This window comes from Ascaphus truei, chromosome 12 (assembly GCF_040206685.1).
Source record: "Ascaphus truei isolate aAscTru1 chromosome 12, aAscTru1.hap1, whole genome shotgun sequence".
NCBI lineage: Eukaryota > Metazoa > Chordata > Amphibia > Anura > Ascaphidae > Ascaphus > Ascaphus truei.
Window position 1 is genome coordinate 50,937,201 of NC_134494.1, and position 27,415 is coordinate 50,964,615.

Below are 27,415 nucleotides of genomic sequence, written 5' to 3' on the forward strand. Positions count from 1 at the left end.
CATCACCTTAAATATGCAGACTGTAGTTTAAACAACACTGTCATTAGCTGTGTGGCATGGGGTGAGACTAGGGGCCGGGAGGAACACCTCTGTGATGAGAGCTGATCACAGGCATAGGAAGTACTTAGCTGGCTTCTCATACATACACACAAACACAATTTGTTGTCTTCTGTGCGGGTCACTTTTTCGTGTGCTAATTCTTCAGACTAACACTTTTTCCTGGTCAGGATGTGGTCATCCTTTTCATCACAGCCTATGCAAATAGCACTTCACAGGACTCCTTGTAACAAATGCCCATGGCCCAGTTAAGCGTTAATTAGCAGGCGTGTGGAATGTAGTAACTGATAGCAGATTCTCACATACATTAAGTCCATGGTTTGTGAGCATAGCTACTGTGAAGCGCTATGTACATTAATGGCGCTATATAAATTAAGACAGATAAACATTGGAGGGTAGCTCCAGAACATGGTCTCACCTTATTCAATATTGAAAACTTGACTGCAAAAAAAGAGGCAAACAAAGACCAAAGAGGCAAATGTGTATGTAAATTAGTTATTTTTTTGCAGATATAACGTCAGAACAGACCTGCTCTCTCATGCGATGGCAATATTATTTGCAAATTGTGGTCACCTCCCTTCAGTGGTGAATTGATTTGTGAAACTGCCAGAATCGGTGGTTTTGTTCCCTTGAAGAGCTGCAGAACCCTATGAAAAAGTATTGTGTATGCAGCACCCAGACAATATTATTCTACTGTATGTACATAAAAATACTATTGCAGTAGTTAGACTTATGTTATTAAATATACCAACGGGATTGTCTCAGTCCAGTGTCCAGTCCATTGTCCAGTCCATTGTCCAGTCAGGACGTTTATATAGATCCATAATATGAAATATTCATCTATTCAAATAATTACTTTACAATGCCCTGAAAGTGTTTTAGGAATAATTGGACCGAAGTAATTTGAAACTGAATTATGTATGTATCTATATCTTATTTATATAGAGCCATCCAGGTACACAGCGCTATACAATATACGTGACATAATATTATAACACAATGGGAATATGCGCTTCAGACACAACAATGGGATGAGTCCCTGCCACACAATCTAAGTGATATCATCAGCAGTGTAGTTTGGAGTTAAATGAATAATCTTTGATCAGCTCCTGCATTATTTACAATCTTTGAACTATCGAGCTGTCTTTGTGCAGATTGTTGCATTCTAGTTAAGCAATTCTGACTGTTGCAGGGGGCGTTCCTGGAGGGTTATACAAGGGCTCAAGGTATGAACTGAGCATGAGTCCTGAGTTATTATTCTTTAATTGAGGATTTTTCTTTTAGTTCAATATTAAGGGATGGATATATACACACACACACACACACACACACACACACACACACACACACACACACACACACACACACACACACACACACACACACCTGTTAATGACGAGTCTGGACATCATCACCCTCCATTGAATGGTAGGTGAATGTGTAAGGCTGACAGATATATATATATATATATATATATATATATATATATATATATATATATGTGTAAGTTTTATTATATTCACACCAGGGATTTGTGCACCTCTATAGTAAAGGTAAGTATGATACTGGCTTTAGCCAGATTTTAATTGCACTACTCACATACTGTAAACTCATGCTTTATTTAACCCCTTCAGGGCTTTTACACTTTTTTCACCAGTCCATGGGACAATTATTACGTGTGTGTGTGTGTGTGTGTGTGTGTGTGTGTGTGTGTGTGTGTGTGTGTGTGTGCACCTGCATTAACGGGTGTGCCTTGACATGGCACGCAGGCTTACAAATGCTTTGGCCAACGGGTTTAACAAAATACCTTTTTTTATGGGATTATTATTTTATTTTAGCCTAATTGGTAGGAGCGCAGGAATCGTTCTTTTTGTTTTTTTAAATATATATATATTAAAAAAACAAAAAGAACGATATATATATATATTTATTTTTATGTTTGCTCATGTGTATGTGTGACATGTTCTATGTTAAGTTTTTGATTTCAATGATCAAATAAATTAATTTTCATATTTTGTATAACATGTCTGAGTGCTTTATGTGAGGGTTCTTTTTTCTTTTGTGATATATATATATATATATATATATATATATATATATATATATGCACGCACGCACGCACGCACGCGCACACGCACGCACACACACACACACACTTGACTGTTAATGACTTTATCAACCGAAAATACCTATAGACTTCCATTGGGATTTTCGGCTGAAACAGGCCAAACGGACACTTTGGGGGACATATAGATGTAAGACTTGCTGTCCCCGGTGCTGCGGTGCTGGGGGAAGTGTCTGCCACGATGGGGCTGCGGGGGGTCCATGCTTCTGCATGTGATCGCCCCCGCAGTGCTAATCCTTCAGTGCCGGGACCGTGCGATTGCCTGTGGCAGCGGCACTGAATACATTCATTCTGTAGAATAAAACTTTATTTTTGGCAAACAATTTTTTTTTCTTAAGTGCGTCTCTTTTATTTACTTTTCAATCCTAAAAAGCATTTTTTTTTCCACCAAATCATTCCACCGTTTTTCAATTTCAGAGAAATATTGATGTGTATAATGTTTGCGGGAGCTTTAAATATGGCCACTATAAAGCAGCCATTCATTTTCACTGGCCACTGAAGCAAAGCTGTTCATCAAAGTCTTTCACTTGCAAAACAGGAGCAATGACACCACCCTAAAAGGAATAACATTGAAAACAATGGGGGGGTTTCCCCACTAATATAATGCACTGATTTTACCCCAAATTTGCATCCAGAAGAATATAGTATGATAGACCCTTAGGTATTTTTTAATTAAAAGGTATTATATACTGTAAGTATAAAAGTTATATTGAGGCTGAGATTCTAATCCTGGCTCTAAAAGGGATTTCATTATATTTTCCATTTGTCTTCGTTCAAGTCTTTTTGACGTTATTATTTTAACCATACGTGCTGTTAAAAGAAAATAATACATTTGTAACTTTTTTGGTCTGTTGGATGAAACCCACGATACTGAATATATCTGTGTTTCTTTTAGCAAAGCCGTGAGAAACAAAGCACACTAGTGTGTGACACAATTTACCGTCCTGCTGTATCAAATTATTGGTCCTAAAACGGCCATAAAACCAATGGTTCAGTCTTAGGCCGCGCTTATAGTGCCGGCGACGCTGACGTCATGCCATCGCTGGAAAAATCAAATTGACTTCCAGCGATCGCGACCAAGCTGTCGTGCCGCTCCTACTAAAAGCGCGCGCGACGGCGTCGATACATTTGTTTTGACGTCGCTGTTGTTATAAGCGCGGCCTTACACCTTAATCAGGAGATAAATTTCAATTTTGGCACATACAGGTATGTGGTGTAGCACCACTTCTTAGAGCAGGGGTGGCCAACTCTAGTACTCAAGAGCCACCAACAGGCCAGGTATTAGGGATATCCCTGCTTCAGCACAGGTGGCTTAATCAGTGGCGCAGTCTTCGACTGACCCACTGATTGAGCCACCTGTGCTGAAGCAGGGATATCCCTAAAACCTGAGCTGTTGGTGGCCCTTGAGGACTGGAGCAGGCCACCTTGACTCGGAGCATGCCTGGGCATTTGGCTGTGATTCCCACACGGATATAACACTACTTATTCATTCTTTTTTCATTTTGTCTATTGAAACGCTCTGCGTGCAGAGTGACTTCACTTGTTGACACCATTTAATCTGTACCTTGACTATCAAAAATGAGATGGGATAACGCTAACCGTATCCTATTTTATTTGCGTAGAGCTATTTGATAACTTAATAGGTGGGTATTATTTGATAACACTATTGCTTTCAGTATATGTCATAATAGGGTAATAGATTTGTATCTAATCATGTAAGAGTCTTTGAAGAACAGCAGTAGGAAGTGCGGTGTGAGCAGCAGTATGAAGAGCGGTGTGAGCAGCAGTAGGAAGTGCGGTGTGAGCAGCAGTATGAAGTGCGGTGTGAGCAGCAGTAGGAAGTGCGGTGTGAGCAACAGTAGGAAGTGCGGAGTGAGCAGCAGTAGGAAGTGCGGTGTGAGCAGCAGTAGGAAGTGCGGAGTGAGCAGTAGTAGGAAGTGCGGTGTGAGCAGCAGTAGGAAGTGCGGAGTGAGCAGCAGTAGGAAGTGCGGTGTGAACAGCAGTAGGAAGTGCGGTGTGAGCAGCAGTAGGAAGTGCGGTGTGAGCAGCAGTAGGAAGTGCGGTGTGAGCAGCAGTATGAAGTGCGGTGTGAGCAGCAGTAGGAAGTGCGGTGTGAGCAGCAGTAGGAAGTGCGGTGTGAGCAGCAGTAGGAAGTGCGGTGTGAGCAGCAGTAGGAAGTGCGGTGTGAGCAGCAGTAGGAAGTGCGGTGTGAGCAGCAGTAGGAAGTGCGGTGTGAGCAGCAGTATGAAGTGCGGTGTGAGCAGCAGTAGGAAGTGAGATGCATCTCTGTGTGAGCAGCAGTAGGAAGTGCTGTGTGAGCAGCAGTAGGAAGTGAGATGCATCTCTGTGTGAGATGCATTCTTTCCTATAGTGTAGGATTTCAGTCGCAAATGACTCTTCCATTTGCGAAAGAGAGAAAAAAAAAATCTCCACCGTTTTATAAATAAGGATCTTTATTTAGAATACTATTGAAAACATTCATGGCATCCACACTGTATAAATATATAAAGTTAACATTTTGGCACAACAAACCAAGCAACATTAAATATTTGGCCACCCCGCACCCCTCCCCCCCCCCTTCCTTTTTATTTTTTATTTTTTTTGCATTGGCACCTCTTATTTACAATTATATAAAAAGTCTTACAAAAGTGGTCCACAACCTTTTAATCGTCTCGCTCGGGGGAACAAGCAAATGAACAATAATAGTGTCATTTCTAAGATTCATGCTTTGTATGTTCATGTTATCATGAAATAAGTTTACCAATTAAGGTAGAGAAAATCTGGGCAGGAAATCACCACTTTGCCCATTTCCGGGTTGTTTGGTTTTTTCTCTCTCTCATTATTTACAGTGAAAATGGAAACCTGTTAAATAACTTTTGGTGTGACATGAAACAAATAAATAACTGAGTATTTGTATGGAGTAAAGCAGTATTTGTAAGGAGTAATGCAATATTGAGTATGGGGTTATTGAAGGAATTCTTAAAGAAGGTTGAAAACTGGAAATCCTGTAAGTCACTTCCTCAGTCTCTGGTTTTCAGAATGTAGCAGTTTTTTTCGCTTTGCGTTTATAACACTTGGTAGATGGCATTGCTGGTGTCTTGGGGTAGTTGAGTGCAGGTGCTTGGTGAAGGGATAGTGATGCCTCTCTCACTCAGTGTCTCCCCTTCCAGGGGAGAGCAGGGACTGCCTTCAGATCCACTTTCCGCTGCAGGCAGAACGGGGCAGCTGGAATTTTCTGTGGAAATCCTCTCCACAATGCTGGACAGACAGTCTAAACTGGAGATGACTGCGCTCTTTCCATGTCTGCTATCTAGAGAGAGGACATCATAGGGTAAGGTTAACGCACAGAAAGCTGATGGAAATAAATAAAACTGCAGCCAAGACAGTCATGGGACAAGGAGCGGCTCAGTGAGTAAAGACACTGACGCTGCAAGCAATGACACAGAGTTTGAAGCAGAGGACCCATTCCCGTTGTCGGCAACTTGTGACTTTGGGGAAGTCACTTAATCTCCCTGTGCCTCAGGCACCAAAAACAGATTGTAACCTCACCAGGGCAGGGACTGTGCCTGTAATAATTCCTACTGTACGTGCTGCGTATGACTCCCGTTGGGAGAGAAACGTTACATGAAATAAAGTTTAGTATAACCGTTATTATTTTTGTCGTTGCAAAAATAGGGATAATAAAACAAATCTAAAAGTATATTTAACCCTTTAAATAAGGGATTTATAAGGTTATATGCTAATACCTATTCTAATCATTATAGTGAGCATCTTAAAAAAAAATCTACCTGTACATATTCCTACATTTATAAAGCAAGAGATTTTGCATGGTTAAATCATATGATTGAATCAGATTAGGGATTTCCTATTGTTGCATTTAACTTGTCAAAATTAATATATTGTATACATAGAATAGATCTTTATTTTTGGTGAAAACTGTTTCTGGCATCAGCTGTTTTATTAAAGGGTTTGATCTCATACACCAAATTTTCATTATTTACTGTATATGATACATTCTTGTAGAATAACCCACATTTTTTGCTATGTGTACGGCACCTGTAGAATAAAATGAGGATGAGTGTAAGACATAACATACTGGGGACTGTATACATATTAAGATATTCAAATTGTTATTGTGCGTCAACGTTAGTGCTAAAAGTAGTACAAACCTTCATTAAATGTGCGTTTTAGGAATGAAGGTCGTTATGGGACTTTATGACGCACAGTTCTTTGTTTGAAATAACATTTGCCGCATATCACCATGGTGAATACCTGATTGATACAATGTAATTGAAAACAGAGTAATGTATTATTTTTATTTATAGTGTTCGTAAATATAACTTATTAGTGTAATATTATTTAGAATAGCGATACTGTTAAAATAAAAAATAATACATTTTGTTCATCTGTATAGTGAAACGGATGTGATGCATGAAACACGTTTTTGATAATATATATATATATATATATATATATATATATATATATATATATATATATACACATATATATATATATATATATATATATATTATCAAAAATAATTTTATTTTATTTTGTTAGCGCAGAAGTTGCTATATATATATACGTATGCGCTAACAAAATAAACAGAATTTTCACGGTTTATGCCAGTTTTAACTTTTTGCCGCACAGAGACAGTTTTTTTGTTTTTTTAGCACATACCATTAATCAATTATATTCCATTTCTGTGCACCAAAATATGTGACATTGAGTAAAATCAGGTTAGTACACAGATGAGCACAAGTTAACTTAAATTTGAGATTTCTGTGTACAAATGCAACTTGTGATGCTTAGAAGATCGCTTTTATCTTACAGAAGATAGCTTTTATCTTACAATGTGTGTCCCAGCACTAGACATCTTTTTAATGATATTGTAATACAAAACATACCATTTGGTGTCTCACTGTAGTAGCTTCTGTCATAGCTGTTCCTTCTCCTTGAGTTGCATGGAGGTCCCGCATAATCCATCTGTAAAGCAGGCAAGTAACCCAATCAGTCAAAGATTTAATGCAAGCTCCTATTAAACTCAAGAAAAGTGTTTTAAGTTGTTTATTGAGTGCTCTGTGTGTGCTCTTTCCATCCCTCTGACAGATCAGAAAGTTAGGGAGCACTTTATCAAAGTCTCCTTGTTGCAGACCTGGTGCAAAAATCAACACTACATGTATCACAAGAAAACATCCTTTGGAAATAATAGAATCTTGTGAAGTTAAATCTGGTGCTATTTTTTGCACTAGTTTTGCATCAGGGGGACATGTTTTCCCTTTATAAAGCCCCCTTCCAGCCTTTTGTTATTTAAATAAAATATAACTGAATATCTTAATGTTTCTTATCTTAACATATCAATATCCTAACCCAATACATTTAATATTGTTACATTTTCACCAGGCACATAGCAAATTTGCTTGGTTTGTTGTGCCAACAAGTGGCGTTCTATTGACACCTTTTATTATTACATTTCGAATTAATGTGGTTGTCTTTTTTTTAACCATTTTATTTTTCTGGGAAATGTTTATTTGTCAATAAAATAGAAAATGAACCACCTTTAATAAATAACTATTATAGTTATAACTAGAAGTGGTTGGTATTTATTCATTTGATAATCGTGGCTTACTCAATAGTTTAATACAATTCAGGGTAATTGATTATAATAGCAGTAGTCGGGCAACAGTCAATTAAAGTTCATTTTTTGTGTTTTGTTTTTACTGCAGCAAATGATCTCATTTCATGCATTTGAATGTGTCTGCTTGTGCAGTTCAGATAAAGTCAGTGGGTTTCTGCACTGCCTGGTAATTTGAAGAAGGCTGCGTGTGAAGTCTATTTTTACATTCTTAATGCATGGTGTGAATGAAGAGATCAGTGTGTTTAAGTCAAGCGTGTAACCCCTTGGTGTCTGGAAGGCTTTGTCCAGATGTGGGTAATGAAGGGACAAATGTGTGTGTTATTTTTTTACATTTTAGGATACACGTCCATCTTTCTTGTACATGTTTTTTCTTTTTAACAGCATTGCAAGTTCAGGGCGAGAATATTTCCCAATCTCTCTGTTATGGATATGTACAATACAGAGTACACAGTGTGTACAATACAGAGTACACAGTGTGCACACTATTACATTCCTTTTAAATGAATTTCTATAATGCAGTACACACTTATTCTTGCTATTCAACCCAAACCTATAAGGATCTGGAGACATAACTTATCTACAGAGGGGGTCTCTGTTATTATGGAAGGGTTACACTGTACCAGCTTTAATACTCCAAAAGGATTATATCTTAATACTCTAAACAGAAGGCTGGTTTATAATGTGGACACATATTCATCTTAGCTGCGTGTATGTTCAATATGAGGCAGCCCTGATCATTAAATGCTAATTTAGAAACTCTCCCATGAAGGGTAAAGTCTGATAGGTCACCACTGGTGCAATCTACCCCAGTCAGTGTTACTCACCATGCCATCTGAGCAGTTGGAGCGAGGGCTGGAGGCATCAGAGTCCCCACTATAGTGCTCCAGTACTGGGTAATAGTTGTCATCTTGATCCCTTAGGAGCGACTGAAGACTCTCAATGTAGCTGATGGCATTCCTCAGGATCTCCACCTTGGGCAGCCTCTGGTTGGGGTTGGTGGACGTGCATCTCTTCAAGGTCTCAAACGCCTCGTTGACTTTGCTGAGCCTCCTCCTCTCCCGCATGGTCGCAGCCTTCCTGCGGTCAGCATTGGTAGTCTTCCTCTTGCAGGCTTTGCAAGCCCAGAGCAGGCACCTGCCAGCCTGGTGGTGCCCGCTGGGGGCTCGGATGTGCTCATCCTCGTTGTGATGGTGGTCATCGCCAGCCTTCAGCAGGCTCACATGCACCAGCCTGGGGTCCAGGTCTTCAAAAAAGTGCATGTCCGAGGTGTTGAAGCAGGGGTCATCGTAGAAGTCATCAGCTGCAGTGAAGGAGCAGAGGGAGCTATCTGTAATCTCCATGTCTCGAAGAGGCTGTGACAGCAAGTCCATTGGGAAATAAGAGGGGCACTAAGGGAACAAATGCTGCTTTAAGTTGTGACTGTCCCCCCCACAGACTTCCGATCCTTAGCAAGTCCAGGGTCAGGGGTGAGGCCAACACTTGTATGTGTCCACAAGCACACCCTTGCTTCCCCCACTGTAGTTTGGGGGTGCAGTGGGGAGAAAACTGCACAGTGAAGGGAAAATGTGGGGTCTCTGTCAGATCTCAGACCCTGAGGGCACCTGATGCTTGTCACACACTGCTGTATTTATCTGGGCAGTTTGGGGAGGGCGGGGACCCCGCAGCCTGGTCCTGTTACTTTGGTTGGCCAGTCAGAGGAACAGCCACGGGGATGGGAGTCCCCCCCAGTGGGACAGAACGTCCCCTGATTGGCTGAGGGATTAAACCCCCAATGTGTAAAGTTCCAGGAGAGAGATCCATTTATGTCAAATTCATCTAAACAGATCGGGGCAAAGGGGATCCGGTGGCCAGCAGCCGCTTTTTTCGTTGTATTCGTTACTTATCAGCTTGTTTATTCGAAACGTTGCAGCCAGAGGCGAGAACCGCATTGAAAGGAGATTTAAATGTAAATATTTCCTTGTTGTTTTCTTTAATTTGTACAGTGATCCTTTTCTTTTCTTTCACGGTTTCCCCGGTGGTTCTGGGGGATCTGCAGACGGTTTATTCCATTTTTTGTTGATCCAAGACCAAAACTCCCGGACACTTTTACTTGTTACAATAACCCCTTTTTTTTATATTTGTCTGAAAGAGAGAACAATTAATAACAGCAGATCCCAGCAGCCAGAGATAATTCTTTAGAAACGGGTTATATTTCCTGGGCGTTTAACATGAAATTATATGATTGGCATGCTTCACAGATCATTTATTCTCATCAGCGGGATCATATTTTGCTTTTTTCCCCCCCCTTTCTCTCTTTTTCTGCTCTCCACCCTGTCACAATATTTATTATTATTATTTAAATGCCAATTGGTGATCTTGAAATAGATTGCAGGGATCATTATAACTGCTGAGTTTGAAATACATTTTGCTGTTTGTAACCCTATCCTGGGGCTGCAGAACGGGACAGACCCAGCTGCATCAAAGGAAGAAATAAGAAGTTATTTTAATAAATAAACTGAGGGTTATTCGCTAGTTTAGCAGCAGGGGCATTTGAACGAATAAACCTAATTGGGCCACTCCATCTATCACCAATCATACAATGGTCAGATTCCAAAACATTAGTGTTTTATTGTTAGAATTGCACGTAGCCTTGTTATATTGCAGCGATTCTAGTTTGCAGCAATGTATTATTTCCTTACAGCAAACTTCTGAGTATGTTGTGTTTTTATTTTCACTGATGTTGGTTGAGCTGTCACTTTCACGCTACGTGTAATGTAATAAATACCTTGTATTAGATAGAATTACATGAACGCTTTTGGCAGATGAATTTATAGTGGACCGAGCTTTCCACTCGTGGAAGGGAATTTTCTTATTGTGTACTGTGCATTACTGTATATAATGATGAAATTAAATGTCATTAAAATACATCATGGAAATTACTTGTTGACTGAATAAATTCTCTGTTTGAAAACCGGCACATATAAAGCTAAGTATTTCGCATTAAAATATACTGGGAATTTAAATTGGAATAATGTATTTATGGATGTAATAGACCTCTGAAGGTTTGTTTTTTGACCACTGAATCGTTCTGAAAAGAATGCTTTCCTGCACAGAAACGTTATTAAACAGGTCTCTATAGCAGTTTGCTTTCTTTCTTACACGTTTTCATTTCCATCCCCTTCATTTTTCGCATGAAGTATTCTTAGGTTTCATGATATATTCGAGTTTTGAGTTGTAACAATTACCTGTAAATTACAACATAATCTATTTACACATTTCTGGGTTCCAATTCACAATACAATTACAACAGATATTAATCATGTCTTATGTATATCTACAGCACTTATCCATATCTATCATCTATCTATAGAAACACAGATAGAGAGGAGTGTGTGTTTAACGAAAGGCCAGTGTATTTTTTATCGTTAATTATGATTTATATAATTTTTTTTGTATGTTACCAGCACAATTAAATATCTTTTTGCTTTGCCTATTCGCTGTATAACTTTCAAGGATCCAATTTATCGCACACCTTTCAAAGCCTCTGTCATGATAATATCATAACAGCCTCAATAATAGGAGAAATGATCACATCATATTTACTAGAATTGTAGAATGGAAAAATAATGGTTTTATTTTGATTTGAAAGTAAAATTAATCTTAGACATCACACAAAAGTTCGGAAGCCACAGTGTTTTGGAGGCATAATAAGTGCTCATGATAATATTGGTTTAATATACACTTTCTAATTTTACTATGAACACCCATATATAAATTAATATGGCAAAGAAGCAACGCTTGTGTTGTAACAAAAATAAGGATGCACGAATGTTAGGTTATTGTTCAGAAACATTAAGATACAGTACTGTCAAAGGGAAAGTGGAAATGCAATCAATAGTACTCTTAAAATATTCAAAATAATAAGATATTGTAGAGGTAAAGTTTAGTATTAGTTTTTTTATTACTTATAAGAGTCGCAAATAACCAATTATATCATGAGATGTTGGCATTGATATAAATAATATGAACTATTTATCAATCCCATTTACACTGTATAATTGTACAATAAAGTACGAATTTCATCATTAGCAGTACAGTATATACATATAAACTATTGGAGTAAGTAATAAATCATTTTTTTAATTAAATTGCAGTGTGTAATATGCGAAAAAGATAGATTTCATATTCATATTTCCAACTTCAAATTGGATATTGTTGAATTATATGCTGTGAATGAACTCAATGATACAATTCTGTTTAATGACAAGCGCAAAATGATTTTAAAAAAAAAGTTATATTTCCAAAATGGCTATTATTTTATATTATTGGGTTATAGCTGTTATTTTTAGTTTTAATTTAATTTTATTTGTGTATTTGAAATTTTATTATTTTAATATGTTTTCTATGTCTGTACAGTGTGTCCGCCACAACTTCCCAAACATTCAGCACCATACCAGCCATGCAGACAAACACAGATCAGAGACGTACTGCACAGGACAGGATGAGATTTTATTTAATTCAAGTCTTTTTCTTTTTTTGCGTCTCTCAGGACTGGAGGGGTTAATACTGTTACTTTGCTGTCCGAAGAGCTGATAGCAGCGTGGCGATTGGTGTTTAAACTGTGATTACCATCAGAGATACTAATAAACCTGAAGCTTTCCCCCTTTAAACCTCATGAAAACTCATTATTAAAGATTTGTCACCTCCCAGCAACATGCACTATTAGAGGCACATCAAAGCCCCCCCAGATTCCTGTCATAGGTAGATCTTATCGCTTCCTGAGTGAGAACTGCTTTCTGAGGCTCCAGTGGCAGGAAGAGGGGGTGAGGCCATTGGGACAGTGTGATATTGGGACAGTGTGATATTGGGATTGTGTGAGGTTACGGCTTTAGTCCAGTAGATGGAGGTATATACACAGCACAGCTATAGTGAGTGCTAGTGTAAAACGTGCACACGTTACCAGCTCTGCTAGCAGCTGCTTCTATGGAAGGCATTTCTTTCTCTCTCCAGGCTTTGCCTTAAACAACCTCCAACAATAAACCCATGGATGATCAATGTCTGTAAACCAGGGGGGGCGGGGGGGGCGAGAGGGAGGGGGGGCATCTGTCCCACACAACATGGTGATATTGTATCCTCTGCAACTCTCTACGTGTAAATCTTAATGGATCACTCTGTTTGTGATGACCAAGTATATGCATGTAACCATTACATGTTCCTAATGTACTGTATATACCATTCAAAAGCTGATCTCTTCAACCCTTGGATTCCAGTACCTGTGTATTAGTGTGTGAGAAATATAAAACATTAAAAAACAATATTAAGAGATTGAACACTTACCTGTTTTAAACATGTTTCTTTTAAAACTTTTTTTGTCTACCACTTAGTAAATGGGAAGTTATAAATGCATAAGTGGAACAAGTGCATTTGTCCCAAATAGTAAGGCATTTTATTGATGCATATAAAATTAATTTGACTGGTTTAACCCTAATCTGGTATTATTTTTAGTTTTTCTAAACCAGAATAGATGTATATTCTCTGCATGTAACAAGCCACTTGTTTGGTTCTGAAAATGATTTCACCAGCCTCCTTAGAAATGGGGGAACTTCTCGCCAAAGTTTGAATCCTCTGCAAAACGCTGTTTCTTTGACTTTTCGTGATTTTGTCTGAGTTCAAAAAAGGTCTTTACGGTATATATGTTTTAGACCAAGCAAAAGAAAAAAGTCTCTTAATTATGTGAAACTTCCACTAAGCAAAAGATCGCATTGAAGTGAAACAAACCTGTAAAGTTTGCTTCGATTTAACTTAAAACAAAAAAATATATTCAAATAAAAACCTTACAGCAAAATAGACACTACGGCGGAATTGAATGATTTTGTGCGGTTGTTAATAACATTTTTGAACAAACCTTTGTGGGTTTGCAAAGAGAGAGAAACGTTTTCGGGCTGAAGGATCCTACATGACATTTTCATTGATATTTCTTGGTAAATGCTTTTTTGAATACTTCTCTATGCATTTTTTTTGGCGTTAACATTCAAAGGAGGGAGGAGGAGAAGGTAGTGACACCTTTTATTGGACAAACAAATGGTTGATATGTTACAAGCTTTTGATATGATGAAGAACCCTGAGAGATTCGAAACCCTGTAACATGTTAATTATTTCTTGGTACAATAATATCTATCGCACTACCTACTATAGTCTCCCTCCTTTATTTTACCACATGGAAGAAAGGACCAGCAGGCTTCCCCCCCTTCTCTGCCTCATTCTTTGTAGAAAGTCATTACAAAATAACACAAGACATCAATATAAAATATAAACCTATATGTATTTGGCTGAATATAGATCAACTTGCTTTACCCGTAGTACCATACGCTGATCAAGCAGATCTTAAAGGTTATTTAAACATGACGCTTTGTTTTCACCCTTCCCTGTAATCAGGGCCGCCAAGAGAAATCATGGGGCCCAGGACAAATGAAAGGAGCAGGCCCTCCCCCCCAACCCATAGCACACCTACCACGGAAAAAATGTGGTGGCTATGGGGGGGGGGGAGGGGGGTGGCAGTGCTACGGGGGGTGGCAGGGCTACGGGGGGGTGGCATTGCTGCTGGGAGTGGCAGAGCTACAGGGGGTTGCTGCGGGGGGCGATGGTGCTAAGGGGGGCGGTGGCTGCGGCGGTGCTGTGGGGGGGGCAGTGGCTGCAGGGGGTGGCAGTGCTAAGGGGGGTGGCGGTGCTGCAGGGGGGTGCTACAGGGGATATCTGTGGCAGTGCTGCGGGGGGGCAGTGACTGCGGGGGAGTGGCGGTGCTACAGGGGCGGTGGCTGTGGCGGTGCTGTGGGGGGGCTGTGGCTGCAGGGGGTGGCAGTGCTAAGGGGGGGTGGCGGTGCTACAGGGGGTGGCTGTGGCAGTGCTGCGGGGGGGCAGTGATTGCGGGGGAGTGGCGGTGCTACAGGGGCAGTGGCTGTGGCAGTGCTGTGGGGGAGCAGTGACTGCGGGGGAGTGGCGATGCTACAGGGGGTGGCTGTGGGGTGGGGGCTGGTGGCTGCGGGGGCTGGCAGTGCTGTAGGGGGGGGGTGGCCGGTGGCTGCGGGGGGCAGTGACTGTGGGGGGCTCGGCGGCAGGCCACAGCAGTTGCCGCCGGCCCCGCTGCCGGCACCTGTCTATCCCACGCTGCTGCTCACGAGTGCGCCAGGCCTCCCTCTCGCACCGGAAGCTTAGCCCAGCTTACTTCCGGCGCTGCCATCAGAGAGACACGGCACCGAGTGCAGCCACACTGCGGTTTTTTTTTAAAACTCACGGGGCTTGGGACGCCAACATCGGCAGTCCCTCCTTGTTGGCGGGCCCTTTGCTGTCTCTTGTCCGCTCTTCCCTAACTTACTCTCTCCAGTTTTAGGAGCGATATCCCCAGCAGCAAGGAGGAGCAGTAGGGAGAGGAAGTGAGTAGAGGATTTGTGGGGTTGCTTTTTATTGAGGGATGTAGAAGTTGGGAAAGGTGTGTACATAGTTGTGCAGTATATAGAAACAAGCAAGGTGGGGGAAGGAGAGATGAAGTAATGTGGATAGGAGGAGAGTGGGGAAGTTGGAGAGAACAGACAAGTTTACAAAGCAATGAGGAAATGGCAAACAGAAAAAAGCAATAGGGAGGGCATAATTAGATACAGGGAGAGAGGGAGGAGATACAGGGAGAGAGGGAGGAGAGAGAGGGAGGAGATACAGGGAGAGAGGGAGGAGATACAGGGAGAGAGGGAGGAGGCGAGTTCCCAGGTATTGGAGGAGATGAGGAGTAGAAATTGGAAAAGCAGATGTATAAATCAGGCCTGGGAGGGTAGTGTGTTACTGAAGGTTAAACAGCAGCTTACAAAGTTAGTCTTTTAGATGTGAAAAAATTGTCAGAGTGTAACAGGGACTTATCCCTGTTTAAGAAACTGCATCTAAATCCAGCAGGGAGCTAGTTAATTACAGCCAGGCAATTAACCAGACTACACCTGGCTAACTAGGACTCTGAGAAAAAGCCTCATGTGAGAAACAGAGAGGGAGATTTCCTTAGCACATCACGGTGCTGACATGAGGAGAGAGTCTTGAAGCACACAGGAGGACTGTGAGCTGACAGCAAGACACAAGGAGACCACACCTCTACGCCTGGACACAGAGATTTCCTGAGCACAGAGAGGAGAAAGAGGTCTGAGCAGAGAGATAATCCATAGCACAGAAGGGTGCTGACCTAGGAGAGCAGAGAGGCCTTCCCCTACAGCAACAGAGACAGATAAGAGACTTTCTTGTTGGATATATATGTGTGTGTGTGTTTGAGGTGGTAACCAGTTTAGCTAGCCAGCCAGTTAGAAAGGGCTGGGGTAAATGTTCAGTTATTCTCCAAAGTGGTGTAGGCCTTCATTTTGTTTCTTTTAGTATGTTTTGCCTTGTGAAAGGAACAGGCGCAATAAAGTCAGGATCTAAATTCACCCTAATCGGTCTCCATTAAATGTACCTCTGCACACATCTCTTACACAGAGCATTTAGAAAGCCACGTTCTCACAATTACAATTTGATGATGAATTGCAGAGTCCAATTTTTGTATTCTTCACCTCCAATTTGAACTCCACAGACACTTTGTGTGAGATACTGCACATTGGCTGTGTAACATCTTAACTATCATTGGCTGTCCCTGGGTGAGTGGCAACCTGATCAGCCTATCACAGACGGTTGTCACTCACACAGGGACAGCCAATGACACTACACATTGGCTGTGTAACATCTTAAGTATCACCAACAGGGCTATACTCACGCCAAACAGGGCATACGGGGATCCAAGCAGTCCTAGGTGCCTGGCACCACCGGAATGGCTTACCCAGCACAGCTTCCACTCCTGTGGAGGATCGAGAACTCAAGGCAGCCCTGGATGAAAGTCTCAGGCAGGCACATTTAAATCGCCCGCATCAGAAAGGCAGGCAACCTCGTCTTGTGGGGTCTCTGGCAAAACCTCCGAGTATACTGGAGTACAATTTTGGGCACCAATCCTAAGAAAAGACATTATGGAACTAGAGAGAGTGCAGAGAAGAGCCACCAAATTAATAAAGGGGATGGACATTCTAACTTATGAGGAGACGCTAGCTAAATTAGATTTATTTACATTAGAAAAGAGGCGTCTAAGAGGGGATATGATAACTATATACAAATATATTCGGGGACAATACAAGGAGCTTTCAAAAGAACTATTCATCCCAGTTTGGAGGAAAGGAAATTTCACCAGCAACAAAGGAAAGGGTTCTTTACAGTAAGGGCAGTTAAAATGTGGAATTTATTGCCCATGGAGACTGTGATGGCAGATACACATGATTTGTTCAAAAAAAGGTTGGACATTTTTTAGATAGGAAAGGTATACAGGGATATACCAAATAAGTATACATGGGAAGGATGTTGATCCAGGGATTAATCCGATTGACAATTCTTGGAGTCAGGAAGGAATTTATTTTCCCCTTATGAGATATCATTGGATGATATGACACTGGGGTTTTTTGTTTGCCTTCCTCTGGATCAATAAGTAAGTATAGATATAGGATAAAGTATCTGTTGTCTAAATTTAGCATAGGTTGAACTTGATGTATGTATGTCTTTTTTCAACCTCATCTACTATGTAACTATGTAACTATATAACGATGTAACTATATACACCGCTTAGTCTATCTCCACACTAGCCTTAGCCAGGTCTATGGAACTGAGATCGGATGCCCCTTTTCTGTTTTCCCCGTCTCCACAGGAAATCATGGAGAATGGGGCATCGACCAGACACAGCGCAGATGCTGTGTGTTGGGCCAATCACAGCACATAAGGTCATCTGTGTTGTCCAATCTGGGCTGAGGGTGCAACGAGGAAGGCAGAGGCAAGGAGGAAGGGCATTACAAACCAGCCAATGAAAACAGTGCCTACCTGCCCATGTTCTCAATGCTGAACCGCTATCTCTTGATGAGAGATGCCTCTGTCTGGGCAGACAATTTCTCCCAGGTAGGAGACCAGCCCACCCTCATTATCCTTTGTCCTCAACCCTCTCTGGGGCTAAACCCTGATTTTGGGCATCTAGGCTGGGTAAGTGTATTACCAGCTTAGCATGCCCAGGTGTAAGGTCCGCCACTAAGCCCCACCCCTCAGGCGTGTCACGCGGCAGGGATGCTGGGCCACGCACAGCTGGACCTGCGCGCGCACATAGTGGCAGCGGCACAGAGGCACGACCCTGGTGGGGACGCAACACACCTGTACTGTTACGTGACGTCATCAGGCCGCGCCGTGCACCTCCCATGCGCACGTCATTGAACCAACAATCATCCCTACTTCTCTCTCTGTGCTCCACCATTGGAGGAATTCCCTCACACCCCTGTCCTTGATTGGCTCCTTACCCTTCTTATACTGGGCTCCCCCACTTCCTCATTGCTGAGCATAAACTTCTGTTTATTCGTTGTGCTCGCTGCTGTTCATTTGTTCCTGTTTTGTTTGTGCTTTGACCCTAGCCTGCTTGGACCAGTCCTGTCTCCAGCCCTGAACTTGGCTTCACTGCGGATTCCTACTTTCTCCAACCCTTTGACCCCGGCTATGTACCTCGACCATTCTACCCTCTCTGCTCCCAGACCACGGCTTATGGACAACTACCACTCTCATCTCTCCAACACTGAACCACGGCAAGTACCTAGACAACCCTGATCTCTCCAACCCTGACCCGGCTACACGACTTGGATTACACACTCCGGACCGGACTGCGCGGTTGCAGGTCGGTGCCTAAACATCCCCACCTCAGCCCCGCGGTCTTAGTCCTGTTTGTGGTGAGCGCAGCGTGACACCAGGGAACAAAGAAACACACAGTTACATATCACAGAAAATAAAGGTTTAAACATATACATTACTGGGTTTAACCCATAGCATGCTGGCCACAGGTAGATGGGTGTACAGGACAATCCTGTATATCCATCAGACGATAGGGGCCAGAGACCGGGCTTTACCTTTAATATGCTGGTTTCTGGGCCCCTAGCATTCGGCCACATCTCTGCCCCCTACAATCCTTTTACAGGAGTATTCACAGATACAGACGGCTACTTATCAAACTCCGATGAAGTGTGAGTTGCACATTAACATTTTTCTGTTCCCTGCTGCTGCATCATGTAATAAACGTGCAAGTTTGCTGAATGTGATACCTACAGTATCAGTGTGCACCGGGTTTCGTGCCAACTCAGGCACGATCAAAATGTGTCTGCATATAAAAGAGAAAAAGTAAACTGTGCAAAACGTGATGCATCCAACGATCATTTGTGTTGTCGTGTGACACCTTTCCACCTCTAGCATTTCTGCGTTATACACCCTGTAATATCGCACACAAGCCCAAGCAGGAAATGAAGGACAGAGGAGCACAATAAGGTGAGTGTGAGAAATGTATGTTCAGAACATGAGTTCTATGTATCAAAGCGCAAAGTCTTTAGACACAAATTGCGCTGAAAAATACATGCGCCATCCTGCGTCTATGTAGTATTTGTAGTTGCGTCATTTTTGGTGAAGGCCGGTATCTGTCTGCGATGAGAGAAGGGGTTTATAGAGCAAGTGGGAGGAGTCACATTTGCATATTAGCGCAGGTCTATGTGTTAAGGAGTGTTACTTTTCTTGATCATTTTCTGCGTTTGATTTTTGCGTCACCTTTTAAAGATGGCATGCTTTTTTTTAACACAGAATACTTTTCCCCTCCTTATTCCTGTTTGCACATACACTTTGCATCATTCGCTTTGTATAGTTCATAGGTCCACCATTTATCTGTCCAGTGACTGACTCAAACATGTTTCACTTGGCGTTGCTTGCGAGTGACAGGGACCTTTGCTAGAAAATTCAGTTGAACATGTTGCCGGTTGGGTTAGCGGGCAGCAGTTGGGTTGGTCGGCACCTGCATGTTAAAATCCCCCACACCCCTCTTATCATTTCCCATAACTCATGTACATCTGGGCAGCAATAGTGGCACTGAGGGGCAAATAATTGATGTGGCTTCAGTTGAGTTTTATGGTACCTTATGTATAAATCAAAGTAATAGCCTGTGTCCTAAAGATCATGGGGGTTTGTGCTATGGCTGATGGCTACAGTGATGCATGTATATATGTATGTATTAAAGCAGCAGTCCAAGCTTCTGATATGCGCATCAATACAATCCACACGATGATAAGTGTAACGGGTATTCCCCCCCCACCCAATCGCATATAGTGTGTGTGTGCGGGGAACCTAATGTTACCTGGTGTGGTGAGTTATACCTGTCAGGCTCACAGGAGGCCTGAGCCTCCGCTAGTGAGAGTCTGGGGTGAATCTCTGGAACGTTCTCGTCGGTCAGCGCCTCCACCTATGTAGGATTCTATAGGAATGTAGAATGGGCCTAGCATAGGAACCCACCCAGAAACCACATACACCAGGGTTATGGCTAAAAGGTTTACTGAATGAGCAAATAACACAATAACATCACATCACATCATATCATATTGTATAGCAACACAACACAGATTATCATACTTTCACAGTGCAACATCATCAGTATAAACAACTATATATATGCCACCCTCTGCCACTAGCTGGCAGCTATAACCTTGCCCCTAACTGGGCTATAACCTCCTTACACAGTATCCCCAAAGTCCTTGTACCCAAAGTCCCAAGAGTCCCACAACCCCACCCACGTGTGGAACAGCACTGCCCACTAAGATGAAGTGTATAGGTGGTGCACTTGATAATTTGCAGATTAGTTGGGCCAAGTACTCCTTATCTGCCATCAGATTCTGTGTTTCTATGCACAGTGCGTTTATGTACACAATCTACTATATGAATTGTGTAAGAGGCCCTTGTTAAAAAAAGGCTCATGTAGCAGGGGGGATCCCGTTAGGTAGTGAGGCAGGGAAACCTGCTTGCATCCCCTAATACAGCACAGAGGAAGTTAACTCTAAAGCAGGGTGCGTTCATTCATCTCCTCACCTGCCTCATTAGGCAGCAGTCTCCTGCTATTTTTGATCAAGGGATTTAGAGATAAACCCTCTGACTTCTCCTTCTGGAACAGAGCAAACCTATCCTTTGCCCCTTTTTCACATCAGGCTTTATGCGGCGAAAAGGAAGACCGAGCTTAATAAGTGACATCACCAAAAGTGTGCGACAAAACGCAGTATTTGTGATTGCAGCTTCATGCTACATTCTCTAAATTAACATGTTCCTTTTGCGGGGTGATATGTGTGGAAGGATACGTGAAAATATTGTTCAAGAGCTGTTTCCAGGTGGAAATCTTTTTTGTTATCTCGCCATATGAAGGGCAGCTGATAATTTATATATATATAAATTGCTGTATATTCATTTGCATGTCTTAGACAGGTCTGCAAATGAATATACAGTAATATTTACAGTTGTTTTATGCTTTACTGTGGAGGCTTTTTGTCACTTTTTTTACCCACCATAACCTTAATAAGAATATATATATATATATATATATATATATATATATATATATATATAAATATATATATATATATATATATATATATATATAGTGTTCGACAAACCTATATATTTGCACGCCCCGGGTGAGTGGATTTAACATCGTGGCGAGCTCCTATTGGCCCAAGCAGCACACGTGTGGTACTAGGTGGCGAGTAGATTTTTTTGTTCGGCGAGTAGATTTTTTGTTGATTTGTCGACCACTGTATATATACATATATACATATTTATACATACATACATGCATTTTAAGTTATGGTGGGTGAAAAGGGCAACAAAAAACCTCCACCATTACCATACAACCAACTTCGCACTGATGAGACCCATTAAGGTTGAAACATGTCTGTGAGTGGTTTGACTGGCTTTGTATCTAATCCCATGCTGTGCTTAAAAGCTGTGTGAACAGCATTGAATTTGCTTATATGGGCCCCATGTGAATGGATATTCCAGGCAAAAGGTGACACATTGTGTGCTCATTTGCATGTCATTTCCCAGAATCCCTTGCTGCAGTGGAAGTGCTGTATGCTAAGTGATAATGGTTGAAAGGCAGGGTTGCAGACCTGTCTGACATGTGAATGTACGTTACCATCCAGACAAAAGATAAGGCAGAGATAGCACTCAGAAGGTAAGTTTGCAAAAAATGTATATTGTCATAATATCACATAGAACCGATGATTCAAACCCACAGAGGGATCTTTATCAGGGGGATGTGTAAAGATCCCTTTGTGGGTTCAAAATGTCAGTTCTATGTGATGTTATGACAATATAGTTTTTTTGCAAACTTACCTTCTGGGTGCTGTCACTGCCTTATCGTTCGTCTGGATGGTATCTATTATCAACAGATCTTTAAGGGACTAGCACCAGGCTATTTTTGGACTATTTTAAAGGAGTGTTGTCTGTTCTCTTTAATATATATATATATATATATATATATATATATATATATATATATATGCAAATATAGCTGTATGCTCATCTGCATGTCTTAGGCAGGTCTGCAACCCCGCCTTTCCCCATTATCACCCAGCATACAGCACTTCCACTGCAGCAAGGGATTCTGGGAAATGACATGCAAATGAGCACACAGTGTCACTTTTTGCCTCAATAACCATTATATATATATATATATATATATATATATATATATATATATATATATATATATATATATATATATATATATATATATATATATAATCATTAGATAATGAGGATTAGCATACTGGCATTTTAAAGGTGATATCCAACGTTTTTTTTTATTTTTTATTATTTTTATTTTTTTAGAAATAGATCAGTTTTATAGTGTTAGACAATACTTACCACCTTTTTAATTTTAAAATTCAACTCTTAATGCCATTTTTAATGAGTTTGTAATACACTGAGCATCTTTTTTGTTTTTCTATAGCAAGCTTTAGCCCACCTCCCTAGCAGAGCAAGATCTTTGCAAACACTTTGCTGCTTGTGATAATGTGTTGCCAATATTTCCAGCTGTTTCAGCGGTAAACTGTAACAATAGATAATGTCACTTTAGTAATATAAAAATATATTGTAGCTGCTGAGTTACACTGACTGAAGGATTGATTTGAAACTGAAAATGAACCCTGGGAAGTAGGATTTGGCTAATCGGTCACAGGAGAATGAATCGATTGGCAGCTTAGGTAATTAGTTTTCAATAAAGGTAATCAAAGACTGCATATATTAAAACAATATATATATATGTGTGTGTTCGTCAATGTCCTCAACCACAACAGGCACAACATCAAACTCACTGCACAGTGGAGCAAAACATCTGTGGAGTTCTTGGATCTTCTAATTAGTATTGACCCTGATGGGTGTATTGTTACAGACATCCACAGGAAACACACTGCCACCAATTCAGTTCCACATGCGTCACTCTAGCTCGCACCCGGCACACCAAATCAATGGGATACCGGGTGGAGAATTTTTGCGCCTTAAGCGTAATTGCTCTATTGAGAGAACTTTTTTGGAGCAACAGAACTTAAAAAGCGCTTTAGAATTCGTGGATATAGTCAAAAACAAACTAACTTGGGATTCTACAATCGCTTTCGTAGAGAGAGAAATTCCCTTCTGGTTCCTAAGGTGCGTAAGGATGATGACTCTGTGATTCGCTTTATTGGCACCTATAATGGTCAGTGGGCGAAGCTAAGAGATATCATTAACCAACATTGGGGCATTTTACTGTCTGATGCTGACCTGCGCCCGGTATTGGGCAACTCAGCAGCCTAACAAGTAGAAGGTCTCCTAACATAAGAGACACACTTGTTAGGAGCCACTACACTCCTCCTCCTTCTAGTACTTTTTTTGAGCTATAATATAGAAAAGGGTTTTTACAAGTGTGGCGGGTGCTCCGCCTGTCAGCACATGCTCCAAACATCCACATTCATGAATAGCAATGGTACCAAAGAATAGGATATTCTTTTCAAGCTAAATTGTAAATCAAAAGGAGTAGTATACTACCTGAGTTGCCCCAGCCTGCTTATATATGTGGGCATGACCACGCAGGAACTACGATTCCGCATACTTGAGCATGTCCGCACTATTAGAAATGCGCAGCGTGACACATCATCAAATAAAACGATAACGACAGTTGCACGACACTTCATGCTTCAACATGACCCTGATCCCTAGGTGCTGGTAGCATTTGCCATTGACAAAGTCTCACTGGGTGTCAGAGGGGGAGACCTAGAGAAATGTCTGCTCAAGAAAGAGTGTAGGTGGATCTCGCAATTAGGTTCACTTATGCCCCATCTGGTCTTAATGACTGCATGGGGTATGCTACTGTATGTTTCTCTAGGACTCCCCTTTCTCTGCAGTTTCATTTTACTGCTTATGCCTCCGGTGTTTACCTTTCTGTTTTTAGTTTCTTTTGGTGGCTCTTGTTCATTTATGTTATTTATTTTAAATTTTGAGTTTATCTGATTGTGTTCTTTTAATCTCTACACTTGGGGCACACTGCGTTTTTCCTTGTTTTTATTTATTACCCACATGTTTGTATGCTCTGTGTGGTTTTTGTCCTTCTACTGTTCTTAATGTTTTTTTCTGTGTGTATCTCTCACATTTTGGTTGTGGTGGGTGTCAGTCTTACTCCTTCTGCAATTGCAGCAAATACTTAATGTCTTTATTTTCACGTTTCAGGGCATTCTGTGCTCTGTAGACGAATGGAGAAGTATATGGGACCTTCCTGACTGGCTCTCACTGACCATGTGATATGGTCTCAACGCGAACCAGATCAGCACTGCTAGGATAATCTATGCGTGATGACATCTGATACAGCGTGCGTCTGATTCGCCCTTGGGAATCACCTGATGGGAGACGTCACTCACCGCGCTAAACTACAAATTCTGCCTGTCGCCTAGGAAAACCACTCCCGGAAGAAGACGGCAGTGGCGAAATGGCAGTTGGAGTGCGCAACACGGGGATCCGGTCTCTGCTGATCTTTGCTATACTTCTTCCCTACAGTTTTTTTCAGAGGTTATCCGTTTGTTGCGGACTTTGGGCTGGAAACCTGGTGCTTTGGACGGATGAGCAGGATACACACTGGTGATACGGACTTTGTATTTATATACTGACTGTCTTATACTGCTACTCTCTGCGTAGCCACATGCATTTGTGCCATCTATTGGGAGTGGTTTCCGCTCTGTGAACCTGCATTGTATCCACCTCTTGCACCCAGTACATGATGTCATCTGCTTTCATTGTTTTTGCTCATGTGGGGTTATACATTTTACCTGTAGGAGGACAGCAGATTTTTTCACTTTACCCTTTGTGGGTTGCTCATGTTTTTCCTCTTTGCCTCTTGCCTCCATGCACACTCCGTCCGGAGGCAACTCATTCTATGTGTGCATATTTATATCCACGTGCAGGCTTATTTGCTTTAGTGGTTTAACTGTGCTTAACACATCCTGTCAATTATGTATAGGTTATGAGTATCCGGGTTGTGTGCATGGTCCTGCACCATTTGCATTAGTCATCTTTATTGGTTCATCTTTGAGCACGTTCCCTGTAATATCCATCTTTCCAGTGGTTCTTGACCGCCGGTCATTACTCCAGGTGGGATTATTAGTTATCCCACTGTGGGTCTGTAGGGATTTCCCCCTTGTCCCCCAGTATCAGGGCCACTGTATTGTGCTCTCTCCATCCTAATTCTGACCAGGGTTATTGTGTTCAGTTTTCAGACTGAGTGATCCCCGTTTGTTTTTATTTTTCTGTTATTTATGTTTTCCTTGCCTGTTTTTGTCGTCATTCCATGATCAATAAACTTTTTGTAAATGTATTTTTCTATTTTGGATCAGAGTGCTTGTTTTGGGATTTTCTGTCTTTTTTTTGTGTTGCAATATTTTCATTCCCATAGCACCGCCACACACTGCTATTTCTGTACATCTGTGGTTTTTGATCTAGTGCATTTATACATATTGGTTTTTAATGCGATTATGTTTGAGTTTATATATATATATATATATATATATATATATTTTTTTTAAGATGCTTGGATTGCCTCTTTAATTCCAAGAAAAGAGCAACAGGCATTATATGTAACCCTAAGGCTGCGGTCCCAGTCAACATTGGAGCACGCACGCCCGGCAGGGGGGGGGGGGGGCAGCGCGTGCACAGCGCTGCACCACGTTCTTTGGTCCAGAGAGAGAGGGGGAGAGTTTGCGTCGAAAGGGGGCATGGTAGGGGGGGTTGCGGGGGCGTGACCATGACCTCACACGGCTGGTTCGCCCTCATTTGCTGTATCGGCGGGGGCGTGGCCACGCCTCCGTCGCAAGCTGTAAACTCAATTTCATTGAGTTTAAAAATCTGGCAGCACGACGCGGCTGCACCTTCAGCGGGAAGGTGCATACTGGGCCCAGCCCCATTGAGGGGCGGTGCTTATACGCACAGCGCACGCTGAGGCGTGCTCTGTAGAAGTCACTAGGAACGCAGCCTAAGGAGAACAGAAGCGCTGCTCTGCTGATCTTTCAATGAAAGTTTTTGGAAGTATTTGAAACACATTAAGGGTTACAATTTAGTTATTACTTGTACTTCTGCTAAAGACTAGATTTGTTTCTAATGCTAAGATTGTGGCAGGAGCCAACTACAGTGGACACAAAACCCTGTTTTTTTTCTCCTCTGCCCCCAATTTAAGGCCACACAGCAGCTGCACATAGAAAGAAAGCTACAGAACAACTGGTATTGGCCTATTCTAAGCTTGGCTATCTCTGCCTTCTTCTTCTGACATAGAATACATCTTTCCACTCTTCAAAAAGTATATAACCCATGTGATGTCAGTGTTTGTTGTGTTGCGTTTGTGTATAATGGGCACGAATCATCCAGACAGCGATACCAACAGATTCCAGATTAAAGGAACAGCTTTAAAATATATATATATATATATATATATATATATATATATATATATATATATATATATATATATATATATATATATATATACATACATACATACATACATACATACATACATACATACATACATACATACATACATATATATATATATATATATATATATATACTTTATTGGGATGAAAGATTTAAAAGTCTGAACTGGATTAAAGATTCTCCATAGTAGAAGTCCATTAAAAAAGTTATGATGGTTTGTAACAGGGACTTATCCCTGTTTAAATAAAGCAGTTTCAGAGCTCTGAGAATCCAGCAGAGAGAGAATTAATTGCAGCCACTCAATTAACAAGTCTCCACCTGGACTAATGAGAGCTCTGTAAAAAGCCTCATGTGAGATACAGGAGAGAGATTTTTCCTTAGCACAGTTACAACTGGGCTGCCAGAAGGAGGAGAGAGTTTTGAGAACACTGGAGAGCAGTGTGGTGAGATCAAGACACAGACACCTATTTTTCCTGGACCCAGGAACCTGTCAGAGACTGACATGGAGGGCCACGGGCTTAAGGTACCTCCTAAGACTTTGGGGTGATAGGCTGGTAATGGGAATATCACTCCAGTCCTGCAGAAAGGGTCTGGGAAAGTAAGTTAGCCCTTACAAAGGGGGGTGGGGGGGGTTGTTTTTTTTAATGTTTTGCCTGGTTAAAGGAACAGGCGCAATAATGCCAAGATATAATTTCACCCTAATCGGGTTCCATTAAATGTACCTCTGC

General features: G+C 41.4%; 1 protein-coding gene and 1 long non-coding RNA gene across 3 annotated transcripts; one reads left to right on the plus strand and one right to left on the minus strand.

Annotated features, from left to right (window-relative positions):
- Nucleotides 1–4,674: 4,674 nt before the first annotated feature.
- Nucleotides 4,675–9,437, minus strand: MYOD1 (myogenic differentiation 1). Of its 2 annotated transcripts, XM_075567697.1 has the most exons (4): nucleotides 8,648–9,437; nucleotides 7,093–7,171; nucleotides 6,352–6,454; nucleotides 5,369–5,492 (listed from the first exon to the last, which is right to left on the minus strand). In XM_075567697.1, exons 1-3 carry the CDS (start codon nucleotides 9,191–9,193, stop codon nucleotides 6,396–6,398), a joined length of 684 nt encoding a protein of 227 aa, XP_075423812.1. In that variant the 5' UTR covers nucleotides 9,194–9,437; the 3' UTR covers nucleotides 5,369–5,492; nucleotides 6,352–6,395. The 2 variants fall into 2 exon arrangements, with proteins under 2 accessions (XP_075423811.1, XP_075423812.1); XM_075567696.1 differs by lacking the exon at nucleotides 6,352–6,454 and having other exon boundaries at nucleotides 4,675–5,492.
- On the plus strand, nucleotides 8,476–25,575 carry LOC142464263 (uncharacterized). The gene is made up of 2 exons (XR_012787626.1): nucleotides 8,476–9,768; nucleotides 24,438–25,575. It is a non-coding gene; the product is annotated as an uncharacterized LOC142464263 (long non-coding RNA).
- The last annotated feature ends 1,840 nt before the right edge of the window (nucleotides 25,576–27,415 follow it).